This window comes from Gobio gobio, assembly GCF_949357685.1.
Source record: "Gobio gobio genome assembly, chromosome: 13".
Classification (NCBI taxonomy): Eukaryota; Metazoa; Chordata; class Actinopteri; order Cypriniformes; family Gobionidae; genus Gobio; species Gobio gobio.
The window spans coordinates 26,642,839-26,659,940 of NC_137106.1; the positions used below are offsets into that span (position 1 = coordinate 26,642,839).

General features: G+C 39.8%; 1 protein-coding gene across 11 annotated transcripts in view; it reads right to left on the reverse strand.

Annotated features, from left to right (window-relative positions):
- birc6 (baculoviral IAP repeat containing 6) overlaps nt 1–17,102 on the reverse strand; it is a 143,420-nt gene that overhangs the window by 19,541 nt on the left and 106,777 nt on the right. For all 11 annotated transcript variants that reach the window (XM_079833066.1, XM_079833063.1, XM_079833067.1 and 8 more), the window contains 2 exons: nt 1,650–1,866; nt 447–592 (listed from right to left, as the gene is read on the reverse strand). In XM_079833066.1, the coding sequence (XP_079689192.1) occupies nt 447–592; nt 1,650–1,866 (363 nt within the window). The remainder of the gene's footprint in view (nt 1–446; nt 593–1,649; nt 1,867–17,102) is intronic.

The window sequence follows — 17,102 nt, forward strand, 5'->3', positions numbered from 1 at the left end:
AAATCTTACGGACCCCACACTTTTAAACGGTACAGTATAAATTGTACACAAACAGTTCATTTGAAATTCAGTCGGACTAAATTGTGAGTACAAAACCACCCCAGGATGCTCTTCGTGAAGTTGGTTGAGAATAAACAGAGATGGAATCTAGACAAAGGGTAACTATGTTGAAGAAGCTAAAATATATTATGGTTTTGAACATTTTATTGGTCACTAAATGTCCATAATTCTATTTGTGTATTGACGACTTTATTGTTATTACTCTAAAATGAAGAAAATTACGTGAAAAATAAGTCAATGTGTCCAAACTGGAAATTCATTAAATACCCATCTGTTAAGCATTTTAATCAGTTATTAAAAATTTAACGGCTTCATGATTATTTGACAAACAGCACCTAATGGAAGCATTTTTGGAAAAAGTAGCTTGTTGAGGTGGACTTTCTCACCGTGGTTGGCCTGCCGTAGGTTGGTGGTGGCAGCATAGACGATCTCTGCAGTCTTCTGGATGTCAGGAACCAGCAGCGTCAGGCCTTCTGGCTCGGGATCTGATGTCTCAGCCTTCATTACCCCTTTACTTTTGTCTTTCTTCGACCTAAGGTGGACAAAGAATCATAATGGGTCACATTTATGTAAACACTATAACCGATTAATCAGGGGTCTATATTTGTGCTAATATGTATGTGAACAGTTGTAATGTTTCATTGCACATTCAGTGTTGGGTTGAGTGGACAAAAATGGCAGAGAAAAAAAACGGCATGTCCTCAAGACAAGAGCTTCTCAACCTCTCATGTCCCCAACCCTGAAACACAAACACTCACTGCTCGTGAGAGGAGCTAGTACACACTGAATACATCAAATGAGCAGCAGATCGTGACTTGTCCCAAAGTAAACCATTAAAAACAACATCCAGCTGTCTTGCAGCTAAGCACACACCCTCACAACATGCATCTTTCATTAAGCAAGAGGAGAGAAAATGAAAGAGAGAGCGACGAAGGAGAAAGGAGACATGAAATCATAAATGTCCTTTACCTGCAAGTGACGCAGAGGAGAGTAATTAAGATGGCACCATCATTAGAGGGTGCATGTATTATTTAAATCTTTTACACATTTAAAAAAACGTTTAAAAATTATAATACAATTCTTTTGAAACTTTAAGTTGCAAATTAAAAACGTAAAACCTTTTTGTAATACAAAACAAAACAAACAAAATATAAATATTACACATTGCAAAAAATCTAATTCATAATTTGTTTGTGTTGGATCCAGTGAAAATAGTGACAAAAACAATTCTGAACTACACTATATGAAATGGACAAGTGTGGAACAGCAAAAGCTCATGTCAGTGTGAAGGTCACTGGAGATTAGAGGCTTTTCGGGGGCAACTGAGGAGCACTGACTGAACTAGCAGTCATTTATCACCATCTGTTAAAACACCTCTGGTGAAACAATGGTTTTGAATTGTGGCTATAGCATCAGGTTACATCTTGTGGATATAAGTCAGGTTTTTGCATGCAGATCAGAGACAGTGAGTGTCACAGGGTGAACATCCATCCATCAGCAGTCACTCCGTCCGTCCTGTCCTTTAGTGTGACCGAGCAGTAGACTGTGTGTCTGTGTATGTGTGTGTCTAAGGGAGAGTAAGAGCACACCTGAGACGGTTGGTGTAGGTGTCCACGCAGGTCTTCATCTTGGCTAGTAACATGCCAACAGATGTCTGACACTCGGTGCGCTCTTCATCCTCCTCTTCTTCAGCAGCGTCTCCTGATAGCGGCAGGAGCAGAGGAACCAGGCTGGTGCAGGTGGAGATGGCCCTTAGCAGCTCCAACAGAGCACGATACAGGGGGACGTGACGCGCCATGTCCAAAACTGCAGGAGACAAAGAGAGAGACATTACGTATGGAGACAGGACACTTATAAAAGACAAAGTCGATTACATCTCTTAAAAGACAGAAGGACACAAGGGACGATCCGCGCACACACACACACACACACACACACACACACACACACACACACACACACAAATGAGTTTAACCATATGGGAGAGTCAAGGACAAATTTGTGTCGCACCTGCTTAAAGGCATAGTTTACTCAAAAATAAAGAAGTTGTCAGTAAATATATTCACAAAATATATTTGATGTTCCACAGAAGTCAGCCAGTCATGCAGGTTTGGAACGACATGAGGGAGTTCTCATTTTTCAATTTTAATTTTTTGGTGAACCATACATTTAAGACAACATTAAAGCACATAAAAGATACTTTTGCTGTAAGAAGAAAATGGTGGGAAACCTAAATCTTCGATTGAGCAGGCTAAGATGCCATAAGGACCATTGGTTTGAGGCACTAGGGCTCTTTGCGCATGTATTTCCTATTTGGAGAAGGCGCCATAATCCTTTTGTGGCACGACGGAGTCTTAAAGCCAGAACGAGGACAGTGAGAGAATAGAGGATGAGAGGGAACAAGGCAGAGAGAGATTACTGAGGTTCTTCAAGCAAAACACTATAATCAGGCTCATATCAGTGTGCAGTGAATGTAAGGAACAGGAATACCATGTGCGTGTTTGTATGACTTGTGTGTTTTTAAGAAGGAGGAATTTCAAATGACTGAAGGAGCTCCTTCAAAGGGTTTCATTTGAGTGTGCGCCCACTGCGAGGACAACATGGATCAAAGAGCGTTTAGTGTGTGTGTTGCATCATCTCAATGTCAGTCTATGTTCCAGATTCTCCTCATGCTCTCCTTCAGTTCAGACTGTTTCTCCTTCACTCATCTCATTTACAGACTAACTGATTTACTGCACACCAATCCTCCTCTCTGCCCCTCTCTCTCCCTCATCAGACATTCAGCTCCATGCTGGATTGGGTGGATGATAAACAATGTTAGTGAGAGCAGAGAGGACACATACGTCACCTCCCTTGCCCTCCATTGCCGAGCAGAGAAGAGTGGAGATGGAGGAAGAGAGGAGGGAGGACACGACAGGACAGTAGGATAGAGGAGAGGAAGACAGCAGACACGGCAGAAGGAGAAGAGGATAGAGAATAGGCGAGGAGCATGAAGGCACCAGAAAGGAGGAGGGGGCGAACAGAATGGAGGAGAAGAGAAAGCAGATGACAACCGAAAGGAGTAGAAGAGTGAGTAGGATGAAGAAAGCAGGAGAGGAGATAAGTAATGACAAGTGGAAAGGTGACCAGAAAGGGCAAACAGAACGGAGGACAGGATATCAGAGAAAGGAGAAAGCAGAAGAGATCAAGAAATGATGAGACCAGAAAGGTGGAACGGAGAATTGAGGAAGAGAGAAAGCAGGAAAGATAAGGAGAGGAAAGACAAAGAGGGGAGGAGAGGAGAAAACCAGATGAAAGGCATTTGGACGAAAGGAGAAAGCAAAGGGAGGAAAAAGCAGAAGAGAAGACCAGAAGAAGAAAAAAAATAGAAAAAGGAAAAGGAGGAGAAAAGAGATTATCTGACTATAGATAATACTACAGTCTCACATCAAATCCATCCATTCCCTCTTCACCAGGAAGAGACTGAAGGTCACAGGTCATCTGGACTCTTCATTTATACCATAAGACCTTTGTGACTGACCTCTCCCCCCATCGGCTCACTGTCTGTGAAAGATGTCAGCCTCAAACACAAGCTCCGTGCTCTGTGTGCATCTATGTGTGTGTGTGTGTGTGTGTGTGTGTGTCAGAGAGAGAGAGAAAGCCTTGTACACACTCAAGAGACATCTTAGTCTTCAAAAGAAATACTCTCCTCTGATCAGCACACACAGGTCACAACTTTTCTCAGAAAACACACAAATGAAGGTTGAAGACAAAAGCACTTGAATGACTGGTATATTGATAAGCAGGGATTAGCCAATCATAATAGAGCTCATTTACATGCCTTAAAGGTACAGGGGCCTTTTTGATTCTGAGGCCCCATTTACACTAGTGTGTTTTAGTTTTAACTTTTGCTACGGTTACGCCTGTCGTCTACACTACTCAGGTGTTTTCGAACACTTTTGAAAACGCTGCAGACCCCGTTTTAGTTTGAAAACGCCATGGTTCAGTTTCAGTGCAAACGGACATTTATGGCGTGGCTGCCCAGCCCACATTATTTTACCTGAACATGACCATATCAGACCTGGGCAGCATTTCTCAAAAGCATTGTATGCCTAAGATGATCATAGAGACCATTGGTGGCTTGTTACAATACTTTTGGGAAACACAGTCCTGAGCCGTCTCTCTCAACGGCCTTGTAACAGACCAGCCTTGAAGACAATTCAAGTTTACATGGAGACAGAACTTTCGCTTTGCTGATTTTGTGGCCCTTTTTTAGCAGCGTGCAGTTAAACACTGTAATGAATAATACTGCAACTGTCTACATGCGCAAGAGACAACGGTTTACACTTGTACGCGCTGCCCAGTGTGCATGAACAGTCATGTGACATGCGTTTTCGGTCGTGCAGTGTAGACAGGAAGCGTAGACGAGGATCGTTTTCATTTTAAAGCGCTAGTGTAAACAGGGCCTAAGGGTCAGAAAGTAGAAAAAAACGTTCTGGTTATAACCTACATTTTTAGCTCAAGAAACCTTAATAGATATTTATAAGTGGACTTCAGAGAATGTGTGGTCATTTACATGCAAAAGTCATCACCACCCTTTAATGTGTACTTTGTTATACATACGAAGGTGTCGACCTCAATAGTTTCATCCCTAAATATGGCTTGGGAAACTAAATCATGACAGTTTATTGGTGCTTAGTATTTTTGTGGAAATCATGCTTTTTTCAGGATTCTTTGATGATTAGCAAGTTCAAAACAGCATTATTTATTTTGTAACATTATAAAGGTCTTTTCTGTAGGGCAGTATAATACGAGGCCCCATTCACACACACCAGAGACATGCAGTACTCAGAAGAAACATTTTAGGGGTATGTAGTGCGTGTTCTCAGAGCATGTGCTGGAAACTCTTTGTCACCATGACAACAAAGATCTCGAGGACAGGCGGGACAAGACACACCAGCAGCAGTGCAGAAACGCACTGTTTTTAGCCTCGTGGGTTAGTTAAAATTTAATCTGGTTATTTACAACGTGCAGAAACGCATGACATGCAGATGAAGAGAGCGAGAAAAAAAACCCCTCTAATTATATGACTCCAATGTGAAATGTGTGTATATATGTGTGTGCGTGCACATTTTTTTGGTGTGTTTGAAGTAACACTAGCCCACTTTTGTTGAAGTAAATCAGGTTGACAGGAGTCTGATTATAAATGCCGCTTTGCAGAGCGGAACTGGGCCTGGAGTCTAATGACTGACACAAAAATCATGCTTCCCAAATCATTCAGGACACAAGAGTCCTCCTCCTGTCTGGAGTGCGTGTGTTTGGGTGAGCGAGCAAGCAAGAGAGAATTCTTCACATGAGGGCCGGCTGGAAAGAAAGACATGCAGCAAGAGCTCAGAGAAGCACTCCATCTATAATGCAACAAGAACGAGGAATAAAACAAGACGAGCACTGGTGCATCTCCCTTTCACACTTCTGCATCTCTCTGGCTGAGACAACACTGAGACACAAGACAAGGACTGATGGCACAACCGGACCACTGACTCAACACACTACAGAGAACATCTCCTGATCCATGAGCCAACTACATGAGGAAAATAAAAGAGCAGAGACTGAAATAGGGAGAAAGAAAGAAAGAGGGTTTATCACCACACCTTATTCTAAAATGCACAAGTATCTAGAATATAGATATTAGTTTTAAACTTCTGCCTGAAACTGATAAACTGATAATCATAAAAGGGTGATATTCAAATTCTATACTATTTTTTCTAAAAAATAAAAAATAAACAAACCCCCACTACAAATCAATGCTACAATCGAATTTGTCAAAATTTATATTTTGAGATTTTCCTGAGTAAATAAAAACATTTTTCATTATGACATTTGCTAAAGATTACATTTAATACCGTTATTGAATTAGTGTTTTAAATATTAAATTAAAGTGAGCATTAGATAAAAGCAAAAGTCATTTAAATGTAAAATAAAAGAAATAAGCATGAACAATTAAATATCCAATATTGTTCGATTTCTATGAATTATAAATGGTCTAATATCAGCAGATTATCAATATACAGTGCATCCGGAAAGTATTCACAGCGCTTCACTTTTTCCACATTTCGTTATGTTACAGCCTTATTCCAAAATAGATTAAATTCATTATTTTCTGCAAAATTCTACAAACAATACCCCATAAGGACAACGTGAAAGAAGTTTGTTTGAAATCTGTATTTATAAAAAAAAAAAAAAAAATCACATAAATAAGTATTCACAGCTTTTGCTCATACTTTGTTGAAGCACCTTTGGCACCAATTACAGCCTCAAGTCTTTTTGAGTGTGATGCTACAAGCTTGACACACCTATTTTTGGGCAGTTTATCCCATTCTTCTTTGCAGGACCTCTCAAGCTCTATCAGGTTGGATGGGGAACATCGGTACACAGCCATTTTTCAAACAAACTTCTTTCACTTTTTTTCATTATGGGGTATTGTATGTAGAATTTTGAGGAAAATAATGAATTTAATAAATTTTGGAATAATGCTGTAACATAAAATGTGGAAAAAGTAAAGCCCTGTGAATATGGAGGAATGTAGAAATAACTAATATTTAATAAAACATTTTTAAAAGAAATACTTATGCAGCAAGGGCACATTAAATCGATCAAAAGTGACAGTAAAGGCATTAATAATGTTAAAAATAGTTATTTGACAAATAAATTACATTCTTTTGAATTTTATATTCAGAGAATCCTGAAAAAAAATTATATCATGGTTTTCAACATCAATAAGAAATGTTTATTGAGCACCAAATCGGCATATTAGAATGCTTTCTGAAGGCTGAAATAAACAGCCTAAAATTCTAACTGACCCTAAAATTTATTTAAAAAGTACTATACAAAACTTCTAAAAGGATACTTTTAAGGTTGAGTACCATAGTCCACTAAAAGAAACTTTCACTTCTTGTCCCAGTGCCACACCAAATTTAACAGCATCGCAGAATGAGTGGAGATTCAAAATGCCAATCTCTCTGGATTTATTCCAGTTGACCCCAGAGATTACAGGTGAGAGTGGTGGCTCTCAGAGTTACTTTAAACACGTGGAGTCAGCCAGCAGACACTTAGGTGCCCTGACAATCTGATTGTAGGCATTAACATCGACACCCTCATGAGAAAGTGGCACCCTTCCAGACGTTTATGTACGAGTTGCTTATAGGAGGTGTCTGCGCTGCACAAAAGCTATAATTTACAAAAAAATAGTCTTGTATCTGAGGGAACCCTGTGCCAGCACAGGCTGTTTATGCACAAGGATGTTTGATTGAGCTAATGGTGACGACCACAGGGCTGTAATTTTCCTCCTCTGCAAAGCTGCTATAAAAACCTCAGCTAACGGAAGGATAACAAAGTACACTCTTCCCTTTCTGCATCATTTACAGCCACTAAATCATTCAGAGCATTTCTCTCATCTAAAGAGGAATCAGTTTCTCAAGCTCTTTAATGACATTGTGTCAGTCTACTCATGAGGGGAGGATTTTGGACAGCGAACTGACCAATTGTTTCAAATAAAAAATGTGACTAACAAAAAGCAGCCATTTCTCCAGTCTTCAGAGTCACATACACCATTAATCATAATATACTGATTTGATGATCAAGAAACATTTCTTATTATAAATGTTTAAAAAAGTTGTCAGTTAACAGTTCAACAGTTAATTTTGTTCTGGAAACCATGAAAAAAAAAAAACATTCTCATGACTCTGCGATAAATAGAAAGTTCAGTAACCACCTGAGAAAGTATAATAATTGATCATTTAATGTATCATTGACATAATCCTAATACTTTATTGATAAGTGATTAAGCTGTTGAAACGATTAAGAAAGACAGGAGTGTGCTTCGATCAACAGCACACATTAAAGCTGCAGTCCGTAACTTTTGGTGCTCTAGTGGTTAATAAACAGAACTGCATTGCAGCCGGAGCTACTTCTCTCTTGTTTATGTCTATGGTGAGTCATGCAGGGACTGTGCTCCTCCGCAACGGTTCCTACCAGACCGGTGTGAAATAGTCCCAATATAAACACTTATTATAAGTTAACCATAATGATTCAGGGTAAGACAAAAACATGGTTTGGAAAATGGATTCATGTTGTACATTCTCATTTTTATAATTTTTGTAAATCTTGAACACAAAAAAGTTACGGACAGCAGCTTTAAGCGTAGCTAATGAAAACATTGCCATTGAAAATAAATGAACGAATCTTTAGAGTTATGCAAACAGAGCTAAACATGGTCACCCCGTTGAAAGCTTAAATGCTTATTTCACTTTTACCTTTTTACATATCCGTACATAGACAGCATATCCTCACAGCAATTCAATTCACATTTATTTGTATAGCGCTTTTCACAATACATATTGTTTCAAAGCAGCTTCACAGAAAATGCACGCATCTACATGACCCAAACTTCACCGGGTCGGGTCAGGCCGATATTTCCCGCCACTATCCTCGGGCCAGGCCCTTGATCAAGCATTTGTGTTTTTTAAAACATTAATTTATTAGCCTAAGAACAGCAGGGTGAGTAAAATCTGGCTTTATTTTAATTTCAGGGTGAACTATCCCTAAAATATATAAAGATAATTCTAAACAGATTTCCGTAGTTCAAACAACTCAGAATTGTAGTTGAGAACGTCAGTTATAACGGCCCACGTATTAAAAAATGGTCGGGTTTAAATCGACTCGAGACTCATAATTACAGTTAATGTGTCTAAGCTCTAATGCTTAGTAAATCACGTCACAAGACTTAAAAATAACGCTTGGGTTAAACTGTTATGAGTACCCATTTAATTAGCAAACCACGCAATATGCAATGAGATATGGAGTAAAAGTGTTTACTTATCTTAGAATTTCAGATGCGCTGCAGACTGCTAACAGCAAACCTATTAGCGTGCGCTATCTAGAGTTTCATGCAAGAACTATGTTTTCATTTCTTTAAAAAATTAAATCCTATTGACCAAACACTTTTGAATGGTAGATTATTTCCGATGTCGAGCCAAGGTTAGAAATTGTGCCCACATCACCAGCATAAACCAAGAAAAAAAACTGTTTTAAGACCATCATTCAACAGTCCACAAAGCAAAGCCAACAAAGCAAAGCCAACTGAATTATAACAAAGCTAAAATAATCTTGAGGTCCAGTTACTTTCTATGACTGCTTCGTTTTAATGACCATGCCATTCCTGTCCTCCCATCCTTCCTTACGCTCCTCCACTCTCATTTCTTTATCCAATTTAGCTCCCGTGCACCCATCTAGGTAAAAAGGGGTATCTATCTCTCTCCACGCAGGAGGGCATAATTAATTCTGACAAGCCCTCTGACTGACATTTGGCATTTTGTGTGGGCACACATGCTGTCAAAGAGCTTTGGAGAGAGGAGAATATGACTTTACAAAGGGCACCTGTTCAAATGAGCAGAATGAGATATATTAATACATCACAACAGAGAGGAAACAGACTGATTGTTATTACAACCCTTCACTACAAACATCTTAAGAAAAAGAAACAGTACACTGAAAAAAAACCTCAGCAGGAGAAAAATAATGTATCTTGCAGGTTTTGACTGTCAGATATGAATTGTGTGCATTGTTCAGAGTTTGTCCTCTAATGATGATCGTGGTGGAGATTTAGAGAGAAAAAAAATGGGAAAAGGCGGGAATGTGCATCGGATGAGTGCACACACATCCATTAAAGGTTTCCGAGCCATCACTCACTCTCTCTGTTTTTGGCGTTTGATCGAGGGGAGAAGGAGTGCATCCTGCAGGATGTTGCGGCAGGTTTGAAAAGCTTGTCAGAACTGACCCAATTCACCGCTGTCCATTTCAGTGTGTTTCTGCAGAACCTTGCTCAAGGTCTGTATTATACCATCCACTGCTGTTTTAAAAGCTACATATAAATAGACTCAACAAGATTTAAGATTAAAGGTGTATCCTAATGACTGCCACTGAAGATTTGAGGCCAACACTGGTTGAAAAAGCCAATAATCCATTAATTTTCCGTTATTTTGAGATCACTTAGTTTTTTGTAACAAATAATAGTATAAATATAATGTATAACTTCTTGGCCATTTTCTTTTAATTAAAATGTTTATGATACATACAAGCTAAAATCTACCATTTTATTGTTATTGCATTGAAAAGTATATTATTCAGAATTTAACCATGGAAGAAGAAAATATAAAAAGAAAGAAATAACAAATCTGTAGATCTAATACATTATACATATATTTTTTTTTAATTCTGTGTACATTTTTGAATACAAAGATGTAAGGATTTTACAAATAATTCCAAATGATCACAGATTCATTTTGAATAAGGCCTTTTATCACAATAAGCTTAATCCAAAAACTGCGTTATTCTGTGAATTTTCCATCGAGTTAACCTCTATGCTACAGAAGTGCATCAGAGGTCAAAGGCGGCGGTATGATCTTAAATGATCAGAACAATATATTAATAGAAGATCAATATTTGAACAAGCAGATCTTCGAGTCAGCACAATCTGTTCAATACATTATGGTCACACACGTACAGTAATGAGATCGCTCCATAATCTCCCACCACCGGCTGTCAGCTTGATGATTATATGATCCACAGCTCCAGAGAGAGAAAATTACAAACAAATAAATGAATATAAACAACGGCTCATTGACAAGGAACTCCACTTGGAGCAGATGGAAAAAAAAAAAAAACCTGCCTCTTTCTTCATGGCTCCTAACCTGCTGGGTTCATTTTGATTCGTTTTAAATGTTCTGGCACGGCGCTGAGAGCCCAGGACCGAGGGAATTCACCCACATGATAATTTCATTTAATTGGACTGTGCGATAATTTCTGCACATTATGGTAACTGAAATGTGCCGATACTAATTATCAAAGAGAGAAAGAAAGAAAGAAAGAGAGAGAGAGAGAGATAAAAAGAGAAAACAAAAAAGAGAGAACTAGAGGGGGGGTTGTCCTGGCATGAGACAAGCGCCCCGTTTCCACCAAAATGCCCCGGAACAATGTGTCCCAGAAACTTTTTTCCCAGGAACTCTTTTTTTCCCCCAGACCTGCTGCTGTCTGCATTTCCATTACAGTCTAAAGTACCGTGAAGATTAGTCTGGTGACGTAAGACTGCGTGCGACTTTCTAGAGCCCACTGGGTTTCGTCCTCTACAAATAAACTTAATAAAGCTTGAACCTTGTCGTCGGTCCATCGGTCGTATATTTTAAACTCCATTGTTTATTTGAACAAAACTCCATTGTGTTGATAGCAAACTACTCTCACTGCACACATGATTCAATTATCGTGTCATTATTACGTCACCCCATAAAAGAAAAAGAATAACAAAAACTTTCAACCCCTCCCTTCCAACCACCTGGCTCTTTTTTGCTATGGACCTACATAACCAATAGGGATGAAACGATTACTGGTTTCACGATAAACCACGGTAAAATGTACTGACGGTTAGTAATATCATTTAAAATTTAATTATCATTAAAACCACGCGTGATTATCACGATTTTGATAACTCGCGGTAAATCTTGTCCAGTCAGCGTCAGTCTGGCTCTGGCACAGGCGCAGGGCTGTTTTTTGAATGAGAAGAAATGGCAGATGGCAGTGACAGCGCCGGGAGATTTTTCAGCCTTCTAAAAGGACCAAATCTGAGGTTTGGTCATATTTTGGCTTTTACAAAAGTCCTGAGGGAAACTTAATCGAGTATGGTCACCCTGTCTGCAGAACATGCCAGAAGAAAGTCACTGTAATGGGGGAAACACTTCAAATCTGCGAACACAAGGCAAGTGGACTTTGTCCTCAATACCAAAACTATGTCTGGGAAATAATAACGTGAAGCTTGAGCCAAAGACAAATGAACAAGTTCAGACAAGACTAGGGTGACATGTAAGTGATAATAATAAGAGTTTAACATTAACAACCGCCATTTGCGGGTGCACTTCGGCTGTTGCGTGTAACAGTCACTCACATTAGCCACTTTGGCAGTTGAACTTATTATAGTCTTCTCAAAAGCCATCTGTTATAATCACGTTGCGCATTATAACCTATCACACGTGTTTCTATTGAGTTTATGAATGCAATGTCTAATGATCAGAGGCGTTCAGATTAGCCGGAGTTTTGTTCAGAGTGCGCTCTCACTCACTGAAATCTGCACTCAAAGCAGAGATAAACGTGCTATGTACACAGGAGATTTATTCATCACACAGTGGTTGACGGTTTCTGTTCTATTTCAGCAGCAAAAATAGTTTCAAACAAACAACAGAACCACATCGCATCTGATATGATTGGCATAAAGTTGACTTTACATTCGAGATTCCCGAATTTAGGGACCGTCTCTAAAGTTACATACAACATTGGTATACACGTTTCTAACTTCAATAGCATTTGAAGAGAATGACTTACAGTCATAACTGACTGTAAAGTGTTCATCTAGGTGTAAGGTATGATGCACAAATAAACTGTCAAATCATATGAAAATATAGATATGCATTATTTCACTAGGATACTGTATGGGCTCTTACACAAAATATGCTAGATTTAAATGCATCATAGCTGATAGAACACTGATGAGAATATTGCTTGAGAATATATTTACAGAGATTATATTAGAGATTATATTTACACCAAATTATTATGATATTATTATATCTCACAGTGCTGTTTAGCATTCGCGTGACAGAGTGATCAGAGTAAACGGATCTGCTCTAGTAAGCTCGCTCTGAGACCTGCCGTTTGGACTTTGACCCGAGCGGATAAATGATCTGTGTGGTGCAGTTCAAGTGAGTAACTGAATTCGTACTACCTTATCATCGACAATTTCGTCATATTTTTATGATAACGGAAGGTTAGTTTCACTTTCAATTTAAATGTACGTTCACGTGTTTAACTCGTACATTTTTCCAATACATTTTTCCTTCTCGTGCCGATTTTTCTTTGCCAGTAGAGTGTGTACTTTGACGTGCAAGCTAAAAACTGCATGCTGACTTGCTGTTGTTGCGTATATTTCTGCTGTGGGATTGGTTGTTACATTAATCCATATCGAGTAAAAATGTCCAGAGCTTATCATCGTTATCGACATGAATTTTATCGCGGTTCGATATGATATCGTTTATCGGCCCAGCCCTAAGTATAACACCTACTTATCAAGATTCAATCGATTTTCAAAGACTAAAATCAATATAAGTCTTTCCTCTTTGAACAGCCTTTTCACTCACAAAAATAACATTCCAGAATTAAATTGGGTTGCAAATGCAGTTTCAAGATTTTACAGTCAACTACTTCCTCTCAGACTGGTACAGTTGTGCCTGTAGGTATAGTCTTTTATTGACCTCCTGTAATTGTGCGCCAGCCCAGAGGTCAGGATTATTTCAGATTGAAACAGTAAATAATTGATCTGGCTTTGCTGAGGTCCGAGGGCTGCTAGAAGTAAACCAACTTATTTATGTAGCACATAACACTGATATATGATTTTATCGGACTGGATGTGGCAGGAACGGAGTGTATACAGATCCTTTATTCTCCCCCTTCCATTAAAATGTTAATGTGGACAATGAGGTTGATAGTTTATTAACACACACCAATGGACAGGAGACCAGATAAGGGCAAAGAGCAGGACGGAGAATCGTAAAACGCACAGGGGTCAGATGTACACAAGGAGGAGGAGGGGGGAGGTTGTGCTGTATTTTATTTTATATGATGGTGAGAAAGAAAACAAGAATCATGCTTCTCAAGGGTCAGAGTGAGTCAGTGTTTGGACACGCTGTGCTAACAGAAGCTTGCGTTTGAGTTTCGAGTAGACGAGGATTACAAGAAAACAAGATGCCATTTCTTCACATTTCATCTCCAAAGCTGTCAGCATTAAAAGGCCACTTAAATAACATTTATTTACAGTGAGGGGCTCGTGATAGAGATACATTTAATTTCAAATGTCAATGTGATAATTTTCTAAACTGTCCAATAAAATCTATATCCTTAAATTTTCCTGAAAAAATGCTTTCTTGAGTTTCTATTTAGTCTTTTGACATTTTACAGTAGAATCATCCCCAAAAAAATCTTGAAATAAATGTACTTGCTGCATAAAATATTAAGATTTATTGTCAGACTCTACCTTGAATAAGTCTCTCGTCTTTCTGAACTAGCAGAATGTTTTTATAGCCTGACGTCGTCATACTCAATTCTAGTCAGAATATGAGTCTGATACTGCTCCGTTGGGCTGTGATTATGGGGCGTGTTTCAACCGAACCAGGAAAGACCTCAAGTGGATAGACTTACAACCAATCAGAGCAACGGAGCGACGCATAACGTTAGTTGTCAAATGTTAACAGAACTCAACTGCACTGTGTTGCCAAGTCCGCGGGTTGAAGCGACCCCAATTATGTGATATACACACCCAGGAATGCAAATTTTAGCAGGCAGCCCTGCCAAAATAACACATATTTTACCCCCAAATGTCATTTTTTTCCAGAAAACCTCCCCCCGGAAAGCTATTGGGCTTGTTTTTGGCTAGTTTTGAGTAGCAATTGGGCGGGTTTTGTTGTAAAAAGCATTAGAAGAAAAAGATGAGTGTAAACAATCTTTGCCAGTGTTGTAAAAAAAGAATTTAAGGATACACAGAGTACTTACCAACACGATCATCATTTCTGAGAGAAATAGTTATGGTGAATGCATATACGAACAAGTTCTCCGTTTAGGATTAGAACAAATTCGACCCAAGCGCTCTTTGATGACGTGAATGCTTACGTTACTGTTTATCATCTGTCCATCATCGTCTAAAGCCCACCCTGACAATTTCATTGGTCCGAACAGTTTCTGTTCGGGCATAATTACTCCTCTAGGGATCAAGTCCAGACTGAACTGCCCGAGCTCAAATGTTGTGGGCTGGGCTAAGTTCGGCTGGCATCCAGGCTAATGTTTTTAACTTGTTTACACTTAAAACAGGAGGAGAAAAAGGCCAGTACAGTAAGACAATACACATTAAAAAAAAAATTGTGCTTTGAAACAATTGATAATGTCTTTTGAAGTGTTGCTTCTCAAGTTAATTTATTTTGTTTTAGGGATTTTTAAACTGGAAAATTACACAAAAATACTAAATGTTTTAAGTGTGTGTAAAATCAAAAAAGTACAATTGCTGTACTTCCTCTTTAGAAAACCCCCCCAAACAACTGTGTGCATTAGCCTGTAGTAAAGAGACTGAAAGTTCTGAAACATTGCGCCCTGGTGCACATGCAGCCATTGCAAGTTCGAGTCCAGCTCATTTTCAATCCTTTTATCCCTAATCTCCTCATCATTTCCTGCCTACTCTCAGCTGTCACTACCAATTAAACAAGGAGAAAACGTTAATGCAGGCTTTTATGGTCTTAATATTCTTCCTTAAGTGTGTACGTTACGAAGAGGACAGAATAAATAATCAAAAAAGCCTGAAAAATAGTTGGGGATCATCGATAAACACAAAACTAGGACACATCATGTCAGTTTTATGTACATATGTGATCTATCAAATCCCAAATATGCCAAATAGCCACCATTGTACACCACCTCTCCATTTGGATGCTTCTCTTCTCCTCATCTCTCTGTAGCGCTACATTGTTCTTGGCAATAAAGACATTTGACGTGTGAGCCTCCTCGCCGCCCACCCTCTCGATCTCCCTCGTTCGCTCTGTTTCCGCGGTTACCAGTCGCTCTGCTTGGTTATGCAATGCACGGCGCTCTCAGGCTCCGAGACGGGACCTATAACCACACGACTGCCATCGGCTACGGACAGAGAACGGCAGGGTGGGGAGCTCGCAGCCGCAGGTCACCAATCTCATGAGCGTCCGGAGGCATTTGCGTGCATCTGTAGCGCTTCTACACCCACAGCAAAAGAGGAGCGCAAAAGAAGAAGGGAAAGAAATCGCGGAGGAGGGAAAGGAGAGAAGGTGGGGGCCGGTGTTTGTTATAAATGCTGAGACGCCTTACTTTCAGATGCTAAAAGGGTCAGATAGACAAGAGTGACAGCAGAGAACGGAGAAGTGTGTGACACTGAGAGGGAGGGGAGAGAAAGGAGGGGAGGAAGAGAGTGATCTTTTTAAAGGGGGATTTTGGTAAAAGGAGAGAGAGAGAGAGAGAGAGAGCATGGGAGAGGGAGGGGAAAGGAGAGCAGGGAGCGGATTTCTCCTAGCCCCCCTTGAATGAAAGGTGTAAGTCGTTCAAGCTAAGAATAAAAAAATAAACAACGCTGGGAAGAAGGATAAAAGAAGAACTGAATGAACGTGGAACAAAAGCAAGGGCTGGTGATACATAAGGAGGCTGGAATACTGACACAGAAAGAGCGAGAGAAAGCCAAAGGGAGAGAGGGAGAGAAAGAAAGAAAGAAAGAGAGAGCGAAGGGGAGGGACGTTGGGGACTGAGATTGTTGTCTGCGTAACGCACACGGCTCAAGGAGATGCTGTTGTAGACCTACTCTTTTTCCTTCTTTCTCTCTCTCTCTCTCTTTCTCTCCACCTCTCAATTTCTCTTTTTTCCTTCTTTACCATCTCGGGGACATCGGCTGCTTGGCCAGCTGGCCCTCATGTTGCCGTCAGCCCAGATATGCCTCTCCTGTGATGAGCCCACAGCATGCTGGATCTTCCTCCAGATCTCCCACGCCGTAGGGTAAGACTCCCTGTTTTCTTCCTATACATTCTATGTTTCCCATCTTGCTTTCTCTCCACCATGTGTTTCAGTTTGTCTAAATGCATTATTGTCCACTTCGCCGAACTGTATGTTTGGCCCCAAGCTGCTTATCGGGGTTGATATTCTTGTGCATAGCTGTAAGAACCTGGACGTATATGCTTCTATGTGTGCTCCAATGAATGTGGAACAATGCTTAACCATAGGCTAAGGAAAGACGGGACGAGAAAAAAGATATCGTTTAATGTGCGTGGCAGAGGCAAACAGAGAGTGAGAAGGTTTAAACGTACAGTAAATCATCTCAGTTGTCTAGAGTCGCCCTGTTGTAGCAGCTCCGCAGGGAAATATCATTTTCTGAGGGGGGAATCCATCACGGAGGTGGGGGGAGACAT